The sequence below is a fragment of the Marmota marmota genome, unplaced genomic scaffold (assembly GCF_001458135.2).
Source record: "Marmota marmota marmota unplaced genomic scaffold, marMar, whole genome shotgun sequence".
Taxonomy (NCBI): Eukaryota; Metazoa; Chordata; class Mammalia; order Rodentia; family Sciuridae; genus Marmota; species Marmota marmota.
The window spans coordinates 1,701,003-1,720,145 of record NW_025999871.1 but is presented as its reverse complement, the minus strand read 5'-3'; the positions used below and the strand labels follow the sequence as shown (position 1 = coordinate 1,720,145).

The following is a 19,143-nucleotide window of genomic DNA, read 5'->3' as shown; positions in this document are numbered from 1 at the left end:
ATAAAATGGCACAGTACTAGCATATTATGAATTATATCTAATGCAGTGCCTCCACATCATTTCATTCATGGATCCAGCATAGTACCTTGCAGTGAAACAAAATCTAAATTTTAACTTGCTTTTTTGGAACTTTTTGGATTTAAACTCTTTTTGGTTAACTCCACCGACGAGTGAACCCGCAGATAGGGAGGGCCAACTTTATATAGCAGATTCCATTTATATGAAGAACAATATAAACACGGTTTAGGGACACATACATACGGTATAACTATAACACTGAGCAAAGGAACGCTGATAACAAGGAAGATACCACGGGGAGCATTGTGGACAAGGCTTCCAAAAATTTGGCGAAGTTCAGCCAGGCGTTTACTGAGCATTCGACTGCTTTTCAACTGTACCTACGCCCATCTTATGCGTTAGGTCATTAAAAATAATCATGACTAGTAGTGGAAACTACAGCATACTGATTCTCCTAAATACAACTAAATTAGGGTTTTGTTTAGTTGCTTCATGTTGCCGCCTAACAAAACAAGACTGGCGGCTGACCAGGGCAGCAAGGGCAGGAGACTACCCATCCTATTTGCCCCAGGCTCCCTCCCTGGCACTGCAGATTCGCGCGGACCACTGGGCTGGGAACTTCGTGAGCGAAGAGACTTTAATCCGCCGGAGGTCGCCTTGCCGCGGCTCCCTCTGGGAAGTGTAGTCGGCGGGTGCCCGGGGAATGCCGGGAGTCGTAGTTTTTCTGGGGTTCGCGGGACGGAGGGGACTGCTCGCGGCCTTTCTGGGGGGCTCTTGGCGAGTGTTAGGATCCCGAGTCTACTAGGACGGCCCGCCCGGAGCTGAGACGCTCCCGGCTGCCTCTTTCCAGCCGTGGCACGAGCCAGCGCTTCTCTCCGTGTGAGTGGGGCCACAGTATGGGGATGAGAGGGCCTGCGGGGAGTCGAGGACAGGCCCTGAGCTGCGCGGGGCCGCGCGGCCCGTAGGTCCAGAGGCGCCGGTCGGCCGGCGACCTGGGGGCCCTGGTTCTGCGCCCCATCTCACTGGCATCTGGGGGACCCTCGGGGAGGAAGCGTTCCTGCTAGGCGAGCAGGGGTGTGCCGGGGATGGCAGTGGGCGTGTGCCTGTCAGTCTTTTGTGGCTTCTTTAGCGAAGCAGAAATAATAAAAACAACAATAGCTAATATCTGCAGGGAAAGCCCATGCATGTGCCCGGCACTAGAAATGAATGTACTCATCTGATGCCAAGTCATAGGCTGGTTGGTTTGCCCTATAACTGTTCCCATTTAATAGATAAAGATCCTGGGCTCAGAGTGGCCAGATAATTGCTGAAATTAAACCTTGTACTAGGACTAGGACTCCCTTCTTTTTTGTTTGTTTGTTTGTTTTGTTATGTTGGGCATGTCCCGAATCTGTAGTTCCCAGTCTTCCTCACATCCATAGAATGTGGTAGGAATACGGTACTCTGCATCTCCTTGGGATTGGTCCCAAGACCTCACGCAACCATCTAGGATACCCAAATCCTTGGATGTTCAAGACCTTTCTATAAAATGATATAGTATTTATATATAACCTATGGGCATCCTCTGCTATTCTTATCCGTAGATTACTTATAATACCTGATGTAAGTGGTTGTTACACTGTATTGTTTTTTTTTTCCTTGCATTAGCAAGAAGAAAAATCTGTGCATGTTCCATACCAAAACAATTTTTGTTTTATATCTGAGGTTGATTGAATATATGGACGTGGAATGCACAGATACAGAATGGCTGTATTTACTTTTAAGTTGTTGTGAAGATTAAAAATAATAGATTAAAAGCACTCAGGATTCCTGCTGTGGAGAAGATTGTGTATTATCGTAGGTGACTACTTCTCTAACAGTTTCCCTTGATTGGCTGAGGTGCTCCACCTGGAGATCTCATAGCACATTCAGCTTATTCTGCTTTCTTGCCAGGGATGGCATCCTGAGTGCCCTATTGTAAACTCAAGACAGATTTAGTGCATAGGAAGCTAAGGCTCCTCTGGCTGTTCAGACACCCTCTGATCTTGCTATCTACTGAGCAATTGGCGTTTCCACCCCTCCCAACTGGTATGTGTATATGGGGAGAGAAGGGTTATTTGGAGCTGTGGATGTCCTTAAGCATAGCTCTGCAGGATCAATATTTTGGAGCAACTATATGGCATATGTTTTGGGCTAGGGACAGTGTTTTAAATCATGTTATTTTGGTATGGTAAGGCTAGGCACACATCAAGAGAGAGAGGTTGGGAAAGTTTACAGATTGTGTTTTACTCACAGTTCTTGAGAACATAGCACTCTACAGAGGCTCACTCAGGGAAAGCACCTTTGTTGTGATTTCCACAGGAAGGAAAGGGCAAGACAGAGCAGACAGGCCTAGGATCAGCTAGCTATGTTTGAAAGTGCTATCCCTGGGAAATTCAAGTTCATTGTGACTATTAGAGTACACAGTTTTAAACTCTGAAAGACCCTTTAATATGAGTCACAGTTTGGTTAGAGGAAGCTGATAGCTTAGATAGGGGGTGAAGTTTGGCAAATTGGCTAGGTCAACATTCTTCTTTTTTGGTTTGTATAATATATGTGGCTTTGTTGGGACCTGATGGAGGTTATAGACAGTTGTAACTCCCTCTCTTCAAGCCACATCTTGACACCAGAGTTTTTCATGGTACCTTTTTCCTTTCCAGACCTACCTTGTCAGCACTCTATTCTCCTTTGGCAAGAAAATTAAGAAGGAAGGGATGGCTACGGACTTGCTGCCTGCTCAGGTGACAGTAAATGAAGTTTATCTTTTCTAGGAATTGCCTTCTGGCTTCAGAGATGTGAGCAAATTTACATATTTTTTCCAGGTATTTTTATACCCATTAAAAAAGAATCCAGAACCTTGAAAGTTTTTCCTAGGATCCTGGGCTTATTGTGGGGCTGCTGAGGAATGTGCTTCTTTGTCCCCAAAACACTCCTAATTACCCAAACTCACTTCGCCAAAATTTGAGTCAATGCTGAATATATGCTTCCTATTACAGTAGGAGCTTAGTACAGGGTAATAGTCTTTGGCTTTGCACTTGAGGCAAGGACTGGAAAGATCAAAAGACTCTCAATGAACATTTATTGAACACTGACTATGTACAGTATTCTGAGCATCACAATGGGAATATTTCCATCTTCAAGGAGTTTATTCTACTGAACTAAATGTCCAAGAAGATTTAGGGGAAATATCCTAAAAGTGGAGTCATTTGGAGTTGTTCCTGAAGGCCAGGACTGCTGTTGGTGGTTAGAGAAGAACAGGCATATCCCAGAAGTTCAGCCTGGCTTGGGTTTTGAGGCTGGCACTAGGGAGGACAGAGGGCTAAGCCTTCCCTATGCCTAGTGCAGTCATGATGTTGAACTGGCCATTATCCCTATTAACTGTCTAGTAGATGCCTTTATCTCTTCATCTGATTCTCTGATTTTTAATTTTTATTTAATTTTTTTTTAATATTTATTTTTAATTTTTAGGTGGGTACAATATCTTTATTTTATGTGGTGCTGAGGATCGAACCCAGTGCCTCACAGGTGCTAGGCAAGCACTCTACCACTTGAGCTACAACCCCAGCCCCTGATTCTCTGATTTTTAAAAACATTTATTTTTTAGTTGTAGTTGGATACAATACATTTTATTTATTTATTTATTTTTATGTGGTGCTAAGGATTGAATCCAGGGCCTTGAATGTGCTAGGCGAGAGCTCTACCATTGAGCCACAACCCCAGCCAGATTCTCTGATTTTTAAATTTCCTTTTCTTTTTTTTAAAATAAAAAATAAATTTATTAAGGTCTATTTACATACAAGACACTCATTTTAAGTGAATTACTCCATGGTATTTCACAAATGTACACATATATTTAACTCAGTGATAACAAGACATAGAACATTTCTATCACACCGAGCAGTTCTATTACACATCCTTTTTTTGTTAATAAATCTCTTTTCCTTTTTGAGATCCAGTGTCATTACTTTTATCATTACCTTTCTGAGGATCTCACCCAAATTTCTGTCCTGAGGCTTGTCCTAAAGTTTCAATCTATCATTCCCAAATCCTTATAAAATATTTCCATATGAAATTCCCATTCTTTCTTCCAACATCAGTCTCTTTCCTGTTTGTCTCTCTTCTGTGAATTTTCTATTCTGCCATATCCCAGAGGCTCTGTTTCTCACTGGCTGCTTTTCCAAAAAGTAGTGATAGTCCATGGGTTAGAAACAAGGACTTTTTTTTTTTCTTTTTAAGAGAGAGAGAGAGAGTGAGAAAGCACGAGAATTTTTTAATATTTATTTTTTAGTTTTCGGTGGACACAACATCTTTATTTTATTTTTATGTGGTGCTGAGGATTGAACCCAGCGCCCGGTGCATGCCAGGCAAGCGCGCTACCACTTGAGCCACATCCCCAGCTCAGAAACAAGGACTTTGAACCTTGACTTTGTGGGCTCATATCCAAGCTAGGCATGTGACCTTGGGCAAGTGATTTTATCTCTTTTATTATTATTATTATTTTATTTTTATTTTTTAGTTGTAATTGGACACAGTATCTTTGTTTTTTTTTATTTATTTTTATATGGTGCTGAGGATCGAACCCAGCTTGTTGCACATAATAGGCAAGCACTCTACTGCTGAGCCACAACCCCAGCCCTGATTTTATCTGTTTATACCTCATTTTCTCAATTTAAGTGGGTGTAGTGATATACATACCTCTTAGAACTAATCTAATAACAATGCTAAAACATAATTACTACATGCCAAGTATTATGTTGTTACTACATACAAAAAATATTTATTCTTAGATAAAGAAAATATAGTATATATACACAGTAGAGTTTTACTCAGCCATAAAGAATGAAATTATATCATTCACTGGTAAATGGATGGAATTGGAGAACATCATGCTAAGTGACATAAGGCAGACTCAGAAAGTCAAGAGTTGAGTGTTTTCTCTCATATGCAGAAGCTAGGGAGAAGAAAGAAAAGGTGTGTTGGGGAGAATCTCATGAAAATAGAAGGGAGACCAATAGAACAGAGGAAAGGGATTGAGAGTTAGGGAGGAAGGAAGGCCACGGGAAGTACTGGGGAATGAAATCTACCGAATTAGGCTGTTATATACATAGTGAATATTTATTAGTGAATCATGCATGTATATGTGTGTGTTTATTTGTATATATAATGATAATATCCTAATTAAAATAATAATAATAATAGAAGGGAGATCAATAGAGTAGAGCAAGTGGATCAGGGGAGGGAAAGGGAAGATACTGGAAAGGAGATAGAACAAACTGTTTTGTGCTTGTACAAATATGACATAAATCCCATTATTATGCATAATTATAATGCACTGGTAAGAAATTTTAAAAATTTATTCTTTTTATGTATTGATTTCCTTAGTCCTTACAAGAGGACTACTAATATCTGCATTTTACAGATGAAGAAACTGAGGCACAGAGATGCAAGTCACTTGCTTAAGGTCACATATATGGTTTTTGAATCCAGACAATTTTTTTCTATTTATTTATTTATTAGTTCTAATCAGTTATACATGACGGTAGAAAGCTCTTCAATTCATTGTACACAAATGGAGCAGAATTTTTCACTTCTCTTGTTGTGCATGAAATAGTCACACCATTTGTGCAATCATACATGTACCTAGGATAATGATGTCCATCTCATTTCACTTTTCTAACTCTTTGTCCCCTCCCATTCGCCCCATCCAAAGTTCCTTCACTTATCCCAATGCAGACCTCCCCATATGGATTAGAGTCCACTTATCAGAGAAAATATTTGGCCTTTGTTTTTTTGAGATTGGCTTATTTTGCTTAGCATGAAGTTATCCAACATCATCCATTTACCTGCAAATGCCATAATTTTATTCTCTTTTAATGCTGAGTAATATTCTGTTGTGTATATGTTCCACAGATTCTTTATTCATTCATCTATTGAAGGGCATCTAGGTTGCTTCCACAATTCAGCAATTGTGAATTGTGCTGCTATAAACATTGAAGTGGCTGTGTTACGATAGTATGCTGTTTTTAAGTATTTAGGGTGTAGACCCAGAGGTGGGATAGTTGGGTCAAATGGTGGTTCCATTCTAAGTTTTCTAAGGAATCTCCATACTGCTTTCCAGATTGGTTGCACTAATTTGCATTCCCACCAGCAGTGTATGTGTGTGCATTTTCCCCCACATCTTCACCAACACATATTGTGGCTTGTACTCTTGATAACTGCCATTCTGACCGGAGTGAGGTGAAATCTTAGAGTAGTTTTGATTTACATTTCTCTAATTACTAGAGATGTTGCAGACAAGACAGTTTTTTACTGTTCATGTTATACTCTGAGAAAATACAAGTAAAATGCTGAGAACAGTACATAGTACATATTTGATTTCCAAAAATACCAGCAGTTACTATTATTGGCATCAGCAACAGCCTATGCATTATTTTAGGACCAGCCAAAATTGGTACATCTCTTTTTTTAAAATATATTTTTATTTGTAGATGGATACACTATCTTTATTTAATTTATTTTTATATGGTGCTGGGGAACGAACCCAGTGCCTCATGCATGTGAAGCAAGTGCTCTACCACTGGGCCACAACCCCAGCCCCGGTACATCTCTCTTTACTAGGGTATTCATAACTTTGACTCCTTAATTTCAAAGAGATGGATATTTAAGGAAACAAAGATATAAAGACCAGTAAAATGCCATGTAAAGCAATACCAGCTATAGCCTGGAATACCTTCTGCTCAAAGGTGAGACTCTTCACTATCTGAGCTTTTCCACAGCTCCAAGCTGGATAAACTTATTTTATTTTAGCTAAGGAAAGATGTAGAAGAGTTTTTGTGGACAGTGAATTCAGTATCTAATTCTTTCAATTAGGTGTCCTGGGGACCCAGGGTGACCCAATTACAGGTGTTGTTACCCTGTTTGAGATAATTCAATGGTGATATCCAATGTCAAGTTCTATCCTCATTCAGCATACTGTGGGACAAATTAGTATTTTTCTGTTAGAAAAATTAAATAGCAAGCAAGCATAATTTTTGGGGGAAAGTAGAATCTTCACAGATTTTATAAATATCTCTTATTTCAATGTAATATAATTTATCATCTGGGGAAAAACATAAGAAACTTGGTGCTGATTGCTTATTAGTAATATAAATGACATCTTTTTGTAGTAAATTGATACCTTTTATTGTTATTTTCACTATTTTTCCTAGAATCTTTATTTTTTTTAGAGCTGTTTTAGATTTAGGCAAATATTGCTAAGATAGTAGCCTAGTTATCATATATATATATATATATATACTTTGCACCCAGTTTTCCATATTTCTAACGTGTTACATTAGTATGCTACATTTGTACAATTAATGAGCCAACACAGTTACCTCATTATTAGCTACAGCTCACACTTTATTTACATTTCTATAGTTTTTATAGTTTTTACCCAATATTTATTTTCTGTTTCAGGATTCCATCCAGGATAGCAGATTACATTTAGTTGTCGTGTCTCCATAGGCCCTCTGAGCTTTTAGTTTCTCAGACTTTCCTCGTATTTGATGACCATTACAGTTTTGAGAAGTAGTGTTTAGGTATTTTGTAGAATTTCCCTTTATTGTGATTTGTCTAAAGTTTTTCTCATCATTAAACTGGGGCTGTGGGTTTTTGAAAGGAAGACCACAGAGGTAAAGTGTCATTCATCAAATTATATCGAAAATGCATATTAATAACATGATATCACTGTAAATGTTGACCTTAAACATGTGGCTGAGGTAACATTTGTCAGGTTTTTCTAATACATTACTCTCTTTTTCCACCATCCCATACCATAATCTTTGGAAGGAAATCACTGTATTCCACCCACACTTAATCTATGTAAATTATTTGGAAACCTGCAGGGAGGATTGCCATTCTTCCCATTTATTTATTTACTTATTCAACCATGTATTTATATCAGTATGGTGACAGATCTTCCTCTGTCAGTACACACCAATTATGCTTCCTTAAAAAACTTTTCTATCAGATGCCTTGATGTTTGCAATATAAATTTACAATTAGTCTAAGTCCCCCTTTGAGGAAAATTCTGTTGCTTCATGGTAGTACGGGTACCTCTTAGCAGTTTTCTCCATTGTGTCCTTCCATTCCTTATTACATTGCTGTCATTCATTTCACTCATCCCTATGCTATAAACACCCATTACTGGTGTTATTGGTTTAAGCAAACAATTATCTCTTAGTTAAATTAAGAATAAGAAAAACAAAAAGAAATATTTTAGGGCTGTGGATATAGCTAAGTGGTAGAGTTTGTCTAGCATGTATAAGGTCCTGGATCCAATCCTCAGCACCACAATAATAAACAACTTTTAAAAGGATTTTAATTTATCTTCATTTACTCTTCTCTCCTCCTTTCTTGTGTATATTCAAGTTTCTAACCTATATTATTATTTTTCTCTCTGAGGAACTTATTTTGCCATTTCTTGCAAGGTAGGTCTGCTGGCAATGAATTCCCTCAGTTTTTGTTTATTTGAGTCTTCTCATCTCTTGTAAAGGATGATTTCCTCAAGAAAGTAGAATTGTAGATTTCTGCTTTTTTCCATACTTCAAATATTTTATGTTGCTTTCTTGTCTAGTTTCTAGTGAGAAAATTCACTGTAAATCTTATCTTTTTACCTTTTACCTTTTCAGGTAAGATATTTTTTTCCCTCTGTCTTCTTTCAAGATTTTCTCCTTGTTTGTTTTCTGCAGTTTGAATGTGATATGCCCAGGTGTAGATTTTTTTGGTATATATTCTATTTGGAATTCTCTGAATTTTCTGGATTTGTGTCTGTCACTAACTTGGGAAAATTCACAGCTGTTTTTACTTCAGATATTTCTTTTGTTCCATTCTCTCTTTCTTCTTCTGGTATTCTAATTACAGTAATTTTAAATGATCAAGTTGTATTTTTAACACGAAAGAATATGCATGATTTATCAGTAAGAAACTTGGGGATATAAAACAGCAATCATCATTTATAACTTCTCAGAGTTTCTCTAGGTCAGGAATACAGAAACATTTTATATTCACTATGCAAAATCTGGGATCCAAAAGACTTAAATTCTGGGGGCTAGAATCATCCAAAGTCTCAGTTGCTCACATATCTTAGCTCAGTCTGGGGCTGGGGCTGTTGGATGGAGCATCTATGTACGATAACTCCCTGTGTCTTGGCCATGCAATATAGTGCACAGGCTCCACATGAGCCAGGTGGAAGGTGTATTTTACTACCTCTTCTTGGAAGTCACACAGGATCACCTCCACTGAATTCCACTGGGTGCTCACAGAATATGTGAGTAGAAAATTAATTGGTCATCTTGAGAAAGCACAATCTGCCCCATCTGTTAGAATTTAAAATGTACATATATGTTGATGCAATAGTACAGTCTTTAACAGTTTATTTTAAAAATACATGTCTCCAGAGATATCTATATGAGAATGGTTATTGTGTACTATTTGTTATGTAAATACCCATCAATAAGGGAAGTGATTAAATAAGTGTTTTACAGTGGAATATATCATGTAGTTATTAAAAAGAGTGAAGTTTGTATATGACAGTTACCTGTCATCGGTTGAGGCTGTGCAGTAAGAAGATACTGTGAACCATGAGTATAATCTACCTATCTGATTTTAAATTTTCTAGTAATAATGTAATTATTACTAGAAGCAATTAAATGAACTTAGTATTTTTAATCTAGTGTATCCAAATATTATTTCAATACGAATCAATATAAAATTATTACTGAGATAGTGTTTCTTTGTGTATGTGTGTGTATATATACATATATAGTAAACCATCTGCTATGTATCTATCTATATATATATGGTATATCTCAATTCAGAATAACTACATTTCATATACCCAGTAGCTACTTGTGGCTGGTGTCTACCACATATTGGGCAGTAAATTCATAAACAAATCATAAAAATTTAATATTTGAAATTAGATAAAAAATATTTTTATTGTATATAGATAGAAAGATTTTTTATTATAGAGACTCAGTATTTGAATATATAAGAATATATTAAGTTCATTTTCTGATGGCAGACATGCCAAGTTACCTCATTCTATTTAATAACTACACAACAGAAAACCATAGAATGATCTTTTACATTCTGAAAGAAACTATCATCCCATTCAAGAATGAAGATGAAATAAAAACATTCTGAGATAAAAGAAAATTTAGCTAATGTTCTGCTAGCAAACTAGCACTACAAGGTATACTATAGGAAGTTCTTGAAGCTAAAAGAAAAATATGCCAGATGGGAACTCTGATTATAGCATTAGAAATGGTAGCTGTCTGGATGAATCTCTCTCAATTTCTTTAAAATGCATGTGACTATTCAAAGCAAAATTGAAATATTGTATTATGGAGTTTTATAATGTAGGTAGATATAATATATTTGACAACCATGGAGATAGAATCCTTCCTTATCTGAACTGGAGAAGCTCTGTCTTCATTTCTGGGCTACCTATGTCTGGTTTTTGACCCTTGGCCAAACAAAATAAGGGCAGTGTATATGTTGCTTAAAATCTGAATAGCACAGGCAACCTCCAGTAGCCTCTTTACTAATGGTTTGCAAACTGACCTAAATGGTTTGACATAAGATTTATTTGATTGCATAAAATGCCCCTGCTGAGAGTTCCTCCTGCATATCCAGAGAGTCCAGCATAAAGTCAGTGTGTGCAAATAAGAGAAATCGCAGTGCAATGTCTCCTGGTCTCCCAGGGGTTCCTTGCACACTCTTTCTTTTGCTGTACTGCATGTATCCTTTGCTTTTAAATAAAAGACTTTCATGAGTATGCTCTGTGAGGTCTGGTGAGTCTTGTCAACTCTGAACTGGAAAAATCTTTATAGCAACCGTAAAAGGGATTGTGGTGTCCTATATATTTGCTGGGTTCTTGCATTCTGTGTGAAACAATCTATCTGCTCTAAATAGTCTAGGAATGATGAAGAATATATGTTGTTATTATCAGAGCAGCCACTAAAAATGCAAAGAGGCATAACTGAAAAGTCCATATATAAATTAAAATGGAATCTAAAAGAATTCAAGGATAACCAGGCATGCCTATACTCTGGAGGCTGAGGAAAAAGATCACAAGTTTGAGGCCAGCCTCAACAAGTTACCAAGACCCTGTCTCAAAATACAAAATAGAAAGGGCTGGGGATGTGGGTCAATGGTAAAGCATCCCTGCATTTAATCCCCAGTATCTCCTACCTCGCAAAAAGAATTTAAGCTCTGAGGTGAAACTCAATGGTAGAGTGCATTTTTAGCATACATGAGGCTCTAGGTTTGATTCCCTAGTATCACAAAATTAATTAATTTAAAAGAAAGGAAATACATACATACTGGAAATAATGTAAACCTAATGGTGTAAAGAAATAAGAAATAAGGAAAAGATTGTTTTGCAGCCCTCTCCACAAATATCAGAAAATAATTAGGGTGACAACTTGTATTCTTCTGAACAATTTTGTGTGCACCATTATGTGTGTGTGTGTATACACTATTTCAACAAATAGAGATTGTTTTGTCACTTGCTCTTTCATATGAATTGATAATATATTAAGTTCATTTTCTGATGGCAGACATGCTAAGTTACCTCATTCTATTTAATGACTACATAACATTTCATGGAATATATATACTATAATTTGCTTATCCATTCCCTGATTGGTAGATATATGGGTTGTTTTCAGTTTTTCACCATTGTTTTAGTTTTCTATTGCTGCCATTAACAATTTACTACATATTCAGTGGCTTAAAACAAGATAAATTTATTCTCTTATTCTACAAGTCAGAAGTCTGAAATCACTTTCACTGGCTTAAGATCATGCCGTCAGCAGGGCTAGTTCTTTCTAAAGACTCCAAAGGGAAAATCTGTTTCCTTGTCCTTTTTATCATCTTGAGGTTGCCCTCAGTCCTTGGCTTGTGGCCCTTTAATCCATCTTCAGTGTATGTCACATCAATCTCTGCTTGTCCTCACATCACCTTCTTGTAACTTACTCCTAGTGGTTCCTTATTATAAGAGAACTATTGTGATCACTTCTGCTCTACCTGGGCAGTAATCTAGAATAATTATTCATATTCTGATGGCAGACATGCCAAGTTACCTCATTCCATTTAATGACTACATAACATTTCATGGAATACATGTACTATAATTTGCTGATCCATTCCCTCGTCTCCAGCTCCTTAATGTAAACAGATCTTTAAATCACTTTTGTCATACATGTAACATGTAAAGGTTCAGTATTCGGCCTATGCAACCATTGACTTACAAGTCACATTGCAGTAAGCATCTGTGAACAAATATCCCTATACAGCTACGTAATTATTATTATTTTTTAAAAAAAAATTTGGTAGTAGAATCCCAGAAGTAGAAATGCAAAGTTAAAATGTACCCTTTACATTTTGTTGGATTCTCAGCAAAATACCCACCAAAAACATAGGAAGTTTTCTTTTTTTAACACTTTCATAAAAGAATTGCCATCTCCCCAGCTCATGCCTTATTGTATTTTGGGGGGCTTTAACTGGGGTTCCGTTCTAAGAAACCAAATAGTCTTGCAGGTCCTGTGATTCCTTTAATTTTCATAGTGAATGGAAACCCATTTAGACAAGATAGTCCAGGGGTCTGCTACCTGACTTCAAACTCTAGCTCCAACATTTTCTAACAGCTTTACCTTGAAAAGGTACTTATTTTTTCTTCCCTTCTTTCTTCCCTTCTCCCCTTGCCCCCACCCCTTCCCCTCTTTCTTCTTGTTTCTTCTTCTTCTTTTTTCTTTCTTTCTTTTCTTTTCTTTTTTTTTTTTTTATTTCCCCCAGCACTGGGTATTGAACCCAGGGACAATCTATCACTGAGCTACACAACCAGACTTTTCCATTTTAATACAGGGTCTCACTAAGTGGCCTAGGCTGGTCTCAAACTTGAGATCCTCCTGCCTCAGGCTCCCAAGTAGCTAGGATTACAAATATATGTCATCATACGTGAAATTAACTTAGTTTTTCTAAACATGTTTCTTCATTTGAAAAATAATTTAATTGTAGTATCTTCCCCATAGGATTTTTTATGAGATTGAACATAGGTAATACATACACAGTTCCTGTTTTAGTCCCTAATATTTAGTTAATATTAACTTTTTTGTTGTTGTTTTGTCGTGCTGGGGATTGAATGCAGGGCCTCACACATACTGGGGAAGTGCTCCACCACTGAGCTACATTTCCAATTCTTAAATAATTATATTTTTAAAATTTGTTTTGTGATTTATAAATTCTTTTATATTTATTTATTTTCAGCTAGTGGTATTTTCTCTAGTTTTCCAGCTTCTCTCTAGATGTATCCTGATTATTTTCCTTAGGTATTTAAAAGAAATTAAGTAGCTGATTTGAAATATTTAGAATCCCAAGACATTTTAAGAGTTACTTGCTATGCATCACAGTGTAACCATCTTATCAAGTTTTCATAGAGGAAGATTGGTCCTGAGTGAGTATAAATGGGTTTCCCATTCCAGGAGTCTGTGACATTCAGAGATGTGGCTGTGCTCTTCAGCCAGGATGAATGGTTGCATCTGGACTCTGCCCAGAGAACCTTGTATCGGGAGGTGATGCTGGAGAATTACAGCAGCCTGGTCTCACTCGGTAAGGATTTTTGCCTATAATGAAGAATGTGCAAGAAAATCACCTTGGAGTTCCCTTTTTGCAATTCAGTGTCTATAGGTTTCCACCTTGGGAAAAGTTGTATCCTGTAGAAATGAAAGTGAATGTTTGTGTTGTGATGATCTTCATGCTATTCTCTTTTCTCACACACTACTCCCAATCAATATTCTTCCATGCAGTAGGCCAGTGACTAAATCCCCAAAACATACAGGACATTTAGATGTTGAAAACATAAGAACACCCTGCCGTAGAGGCATTCCTTGCCAGGGCCCTATGTTATTTCTGAAGTAAACCCTGCTTTATGATCCACCACCTGAAAGCTCCAGTCCCCTTATAAGGGTTTGTGCTGCTCATTCCACCTCCTGCAGTTGCCTTCTCTGCCTTTTTGGCTCAGAGTAAGTGGGATGTGAGTTCTATTTGAGGCTGCTATTTATTCAAACTCCATTTCCTTCCACATAAGCAGGAATTCCATTTTCAACACCTAAGGTGATTTGCCAGTTGCAACAAGGAAAAGATCCCTGCATGGTGGAAAGAGAAGCTCCTCCAGACACATGCCCAGGTGAGTGAGATACTGGGAAATGGGCACAAGGGAGTCTTTATAGATTAGCGGGTCATGAAGAGGTAGTGGTCTGGTGACTTTCTTGGAAATACTGAGCCCTGTTGAGATGTTCAGGGCCAGTTGCATTTAATTTAAGCTACATAGTTCACTTAAATACATATAGTTACCTAATCGCAGTTATCTAATCCTGTCTATCAAATCATGGATTGAGTGAAAAAAAACAGATTTTAACTCCAAATCAATCCAGCTCAAAGTAAATCTTTTCACATAAAACTGAGCTTCAAGATAAATTGATTTCATTTATCTTACAGATTTTCATTATTCCCACAATTCCTACAAGTAAATTATAGTCTTCTGGTTGCAGTTTATTAGAAGAAAACAGTATGTTTCTTTTTCTCAATGATAAAATAGAAAGAGGAAAGGGATGGAAGGGTAGTAGGAAAAAGTTGTTCTTCCTCCAATCACAAGAGATAAATTGTTTCACATGGCTGATTTACTCCATATTTTTCTTTATAATTAACATCTCAAACTTAGATCAAATATTCTCAACGCAGTCATGCTTCAGGACTATTGTGATTTTTAAAATCTGAGTGTTCTTTTATTTTTTTGGTACCAGGGATTGAACTCAGGGGCACTGAACCACTAAGCCACCTCCCCAGCCCATTTTTTAAAAATTGATTTTATTATTTTTTTAAATACATGACAACAGTGGAATACATTACAATCCTTATTACACATATAGAGCACAGTTTTTCGTATCTCTTTATATAAAGTATGTTCACGTCAATTTATGCCATTATACATGTATTTTTTTTGCATTACAATTCTTAATACACGTATATACCACAATTTTTCATATCTCTGTTTGTATATAAGGTATGTTGACACCCAATTCAAGTCTTCATACATGTACTTTGTATAATGATGACCATCACATTCCACCCCAGCCCATTTTCATATTTTATTTAGAGACAGGTTCTTGCTGAGTTGTTCAAGGCCTTACTTAAGTTGCTGAGGCTGGCTCTGAACTCCAGTTCCTCCCACCTCAGCCTCCTGAGCCGCTGGGATTACAGGCATGCACCACTGCACTTGGCCTGATAGTCTTTTTTTTTAAGAAAGACTAATTTCCCGTTCACAGACTTTGCTGTGAAATTATAATCACTTTCCTATGAGTCTATGCTATAAAATCACAAAATTTAAGAAAAACAATGTAAATATTTTTAAATTATGAAATGTAGGGTTCAGAGAGAGCATGGGAAAACATATAAGGAAAGTGACATTTGGGTAGAAAGGGCAAAGTGAAAACAAGTTACCTGTTTCATTGCCTGGTATGTGCAGAGTGGAAAATGATGAGAAACTGGAAATCTCATAGTATTGGACTTGAGCGATTCACCCGACATTGTTCTGTTTCCTCATACCTTCTGATCAGCCAGTTCTTATGCATCTAATTTTACTTCTCCCAGGGTACAGTCTCTTCATTTTCAGTGTTAATTTATCTATTATATTCTTCCATATCACCCCTTAACCTCTTTCCGTCTTTTTCCATTATATCATCCTGATTTCTGTCCAGATTAAGTCCACATTTGAGATCAGATGGCATCAAATCTCTTATATGCATTATTGCCAATTTTATTATCCCTCTGTCCTTTCCAGCAGAAGAAGCATTAATCTTCTGATTTATTTCAGATTTCAAGACTTTGCCTGAGATAGAAGAATTGCCTGCTTCACAGGACGTTTTTATTGAAGCAACAACTCATGGAATAATAAAGAAAAAATCCACTAAGTATGTTCCCCGGGACATCAACTTTGGAGAAACTGTGAAATCTGAGAGGAGCATAGTACAGGAGAAACCTCTTAGGCAAATGGCAGCCTCCCCCAAAAAAACCGTCAGCGGAGGTGGAAACCCTACAAGTCTTGAACTAGAGAAAGGCTCATTGATAAACAAAATTATTGTTTCACAACAGAGTATTCCCATAGAAAGGATACCCAATATGTATTACACTTTTGGGAAAGATTTTACACAAAATTTTGATTTAATGAGATGCTTCCAAATCTACCCAGGAGCAAAACCTCATGTCTGTAACGAATGTGGGAAGAGCTTCACCCAGAGCCTTCATCTTCTTGAACACCAGAGAATTCATACTGGGGAAAAACCCTACAAGTGTAATGAGTGTGGGAAAGCCTTCAGCCACAGGTCTTCCCTTCTTACCCATCAGAGAATCCACACTGGAGAGAAGCCTTACAAATGTAATGAATGTGAGAAAGCTTTTAGCAGCAGTTCAACTCTGATCAAACATCTGAGGGTGCACACTGGAGAGAAACCCTACCGATGTAGGGAATGTGGCAAAGCCTTTAGCCAGTGTTCAACCCTCACTGTGCACCAGAGAATTCATACTGGAGAGAAACTCTATAAATGCAGTGAATGTGAGAAGGCCTTCAACTGTAGAGCCAAATTGCATAGACATCAAAGAATTCATACAGGTGAGAAACCATATAAATGCAGTGAGTGTGGGAAAGGTTACAGCCAGTTTGCCTCCCTAGCTGAACATCAGAGACTCCATACTGGAGAACAACTGTGTCAATGTTTAGAATGTGGGAGAACCTTCACACGCATCTCCACCCTTATTGAACATCGACGAATTCATACTGGACAGAAACCCCATCAGTGTAACGAGTGTGGGAAGACCTTCAACCAGTATTCATCCTTTAATGAACATCGGAAAATTCATACTGGGGAAAAACTTTATACATGTGAAGAATGTGGGAAAGCCTTTGGTTGCAAATCCAATCTTTATAGACACCAGAGAATCCACACTGGAGAGAAACCCTACCAGTGTAATCAGTGTGGAAAGGCATTCAGCCAGTATTCATTCCTTACTGAACATGAGAGAATCCACACTGGAGAGAAACTCTATAAGTGTATGGAATGTGGGAAAGCCTACAGTTACAGATCAAACCTCTGTAGACACAAAAAAGTCCACAATAAAGAAAGACTCTTTAAATGGAATATGGAAAACCTTTTATCTATGGCTCCTCCCTTACTCAGTACCAGAGATACTTGAGATGAGAGAAGCCTACGAACTTTAATTCATCTCTTTCATAATCCAGGACTTTTCACTGGACAATAATCAGGAGAATAGTAAATAAGGGGACCTAATAGATTTAATCTTTTTACTTTTATAGGAAAAAAGCTAGTTACACTAAGTCATGGTAAATAGACCAGTGAAAATATGAAGAGCACTGACTTTTCATTTTATAAGAACCATTGGATTCTAAGGTTTCCAAAAACTTTTCATTTTTTTAAATTTGTAGAAAAATTATAAATGTCCTCACTTTTTAAAAAAGCATAAATAGTAGTTGAATAAGTTTTCTTTCTCTGTCATTAGATCGTAATCTCTAAGAGTAAGCTTTAGTTTATGAATTTCCTTTAAAAAATAGTGATTGAGTTAATGTGAATAAGCATGGGGTCTCATTTCTAAAAATGTCAGGTTCAGGTTGCAGATAGTGGCACATACCTATAATCCCAATGACTTGGGAGCATGAGGCAGGAGGATCACAAGTTCAAAGTCAGCCTCAGCAATTTAACAAGACCCTAAGCAACTTAGTGAGATCCTGTCTTAAATGAAAATAAAGGACTGGGGTTGTGCTCTGTGGTAGAACGCTTGCCTAGCCGCTTGCCTAGCATGTGTGAGGCACTGGACTCAATTCTCAGCACCATATTATTTATTTATAAATAAATTAAGTAAAAGGCCCATAAACAATTTATATATATATATATGAATGAATGAAAATAAAGAGTGCTGAGATGGGTAGAGCTGGATTGTGACTCAGTGGTAGAGCACTTGCTTAGCACACGTGAGGCACTGGGTTCAATCCCCAGCACCAAATAAAAAAAACTAAATCAACAAAGTTATTGTGTCCATCTACCACTAAAAAATATTTAAAAAAAAAAAAAAAGTGCTGGGATGGGGATGTGGCTCGGTTAAGTTCCCCTGAGTTCAATCCCTGGTACCATAAACAAAACAAATGAAAATGGCAAGTCAACATCCGTAGCTTTCCTATTAATAAAAAGTTATTAAAGATAAAAAGGAATTCTTTAAATTTAACTTTTCATGTGGAAATGACAAAGCTCTTTTTGCCCCATAAGCAAGTTATATGTATATGTGTGTGTATATACACACACATTTATGTATACACATGTACAGTCAAAGTAAAATTAGATACACATGTGTCACTTAACAGTGGTTATGTTTTGAAAACAATGCTTTTGTCTAACAATGCATTGTATAGTTACACACAGCTTGATGATCTAGATAAATTTGAATGCCCTCTTGATGCAATCAAGAAATGCGGAAAAACACAAGATATATGGAGCTGCTATGGTGTAACATAGCATACTGTTTTGTAGTATTTTTTATGAGTAGAAGGTGTATAAAATTACAAGAAGTATAGCATAGTAATATGTAAGCCAGTAATAGTTGTTTATCGTTATTATCAAGTATTATGTACTGTAATAATTGTATGTACTATACTTTTATCTGACTGGTGGCACAGTAGGTTTGTTTGTACCAGCCTTACCACACATGAATAATGTGTTGTGTTAAGATATTACAATAACTGTGACCTCATGGTATAGCTGCAATGCCACTGAGTGGTAGGAATTTTTCAGTTTGATCATGATTTTATGAGACCACAATTGTATATGTATTTCATCATTAACCAAAACATCATTGTATAGCACATGACTGTATATACATCCATATGTATATATATATGCATGTGTGTGTATTCATATACAGAGTTTTGGAAATTTTTATTCGGAAGTCCTTAACAATTGCAAAATGCAGTCTTACTAATTTAGAATTTAGTTTTTA

At 37.0% G+C, this 19,143-nt stretch overlaps 1 protein-coding gene across 1 annotated transcript; it reads left to right on the top strand.

The window, feature by feature from the left end:
- Positions 1 to 736: 736 nt before the first annotated feature.
- Positions 737 to 17,912, top strand: Znf354c (zinc finger protein 354C). Its single transcript, XM_048784874.1, has 5 exons — positions 737 to 897; positions 2,697 to 2,777; positions 13,566 to 13,692; positions 14,174 to 14,269; positions 15,956 to 17,912. Exons 2-5 carry the CDS (start codon positions 2,751 to 2,753, stop codon positions 17,329 to 17,331), a joined length of 1,626 nt encoding a protein of 541 aa, XP_048640831.1. The 5' UTR covers positions 737 to 897; positions 2,697 to 2,750; the 3' UTR covers positions 17,332 to 17,912.
- Positions 17,913 to 19,143: the final 1,231 nt, after the last annotated feature.

Bases quoted from the DNA above. Each gene is read 5' to 3' on its own strand.
- Znf354c (XM_048784874.1), top strand. From the start codon at position 2,751: ATGGCTACGGACTTGCTGCCTGCTCAG. The intron at 13,693-14,173 runs GTAAGGATTTTT...CCACATAAGCAG, and splicing joins CAGCAGCCTGGTCTCACTCG to GAATTCCATTTTCAACACCT. The intron at 14,270-15,955 runs GTGAGTGAGATA...GATTTATTTCAG, and splicing joins TCCTCCAGACACATGCCCAG to ATTTCAAGACTTTGCCTGAG.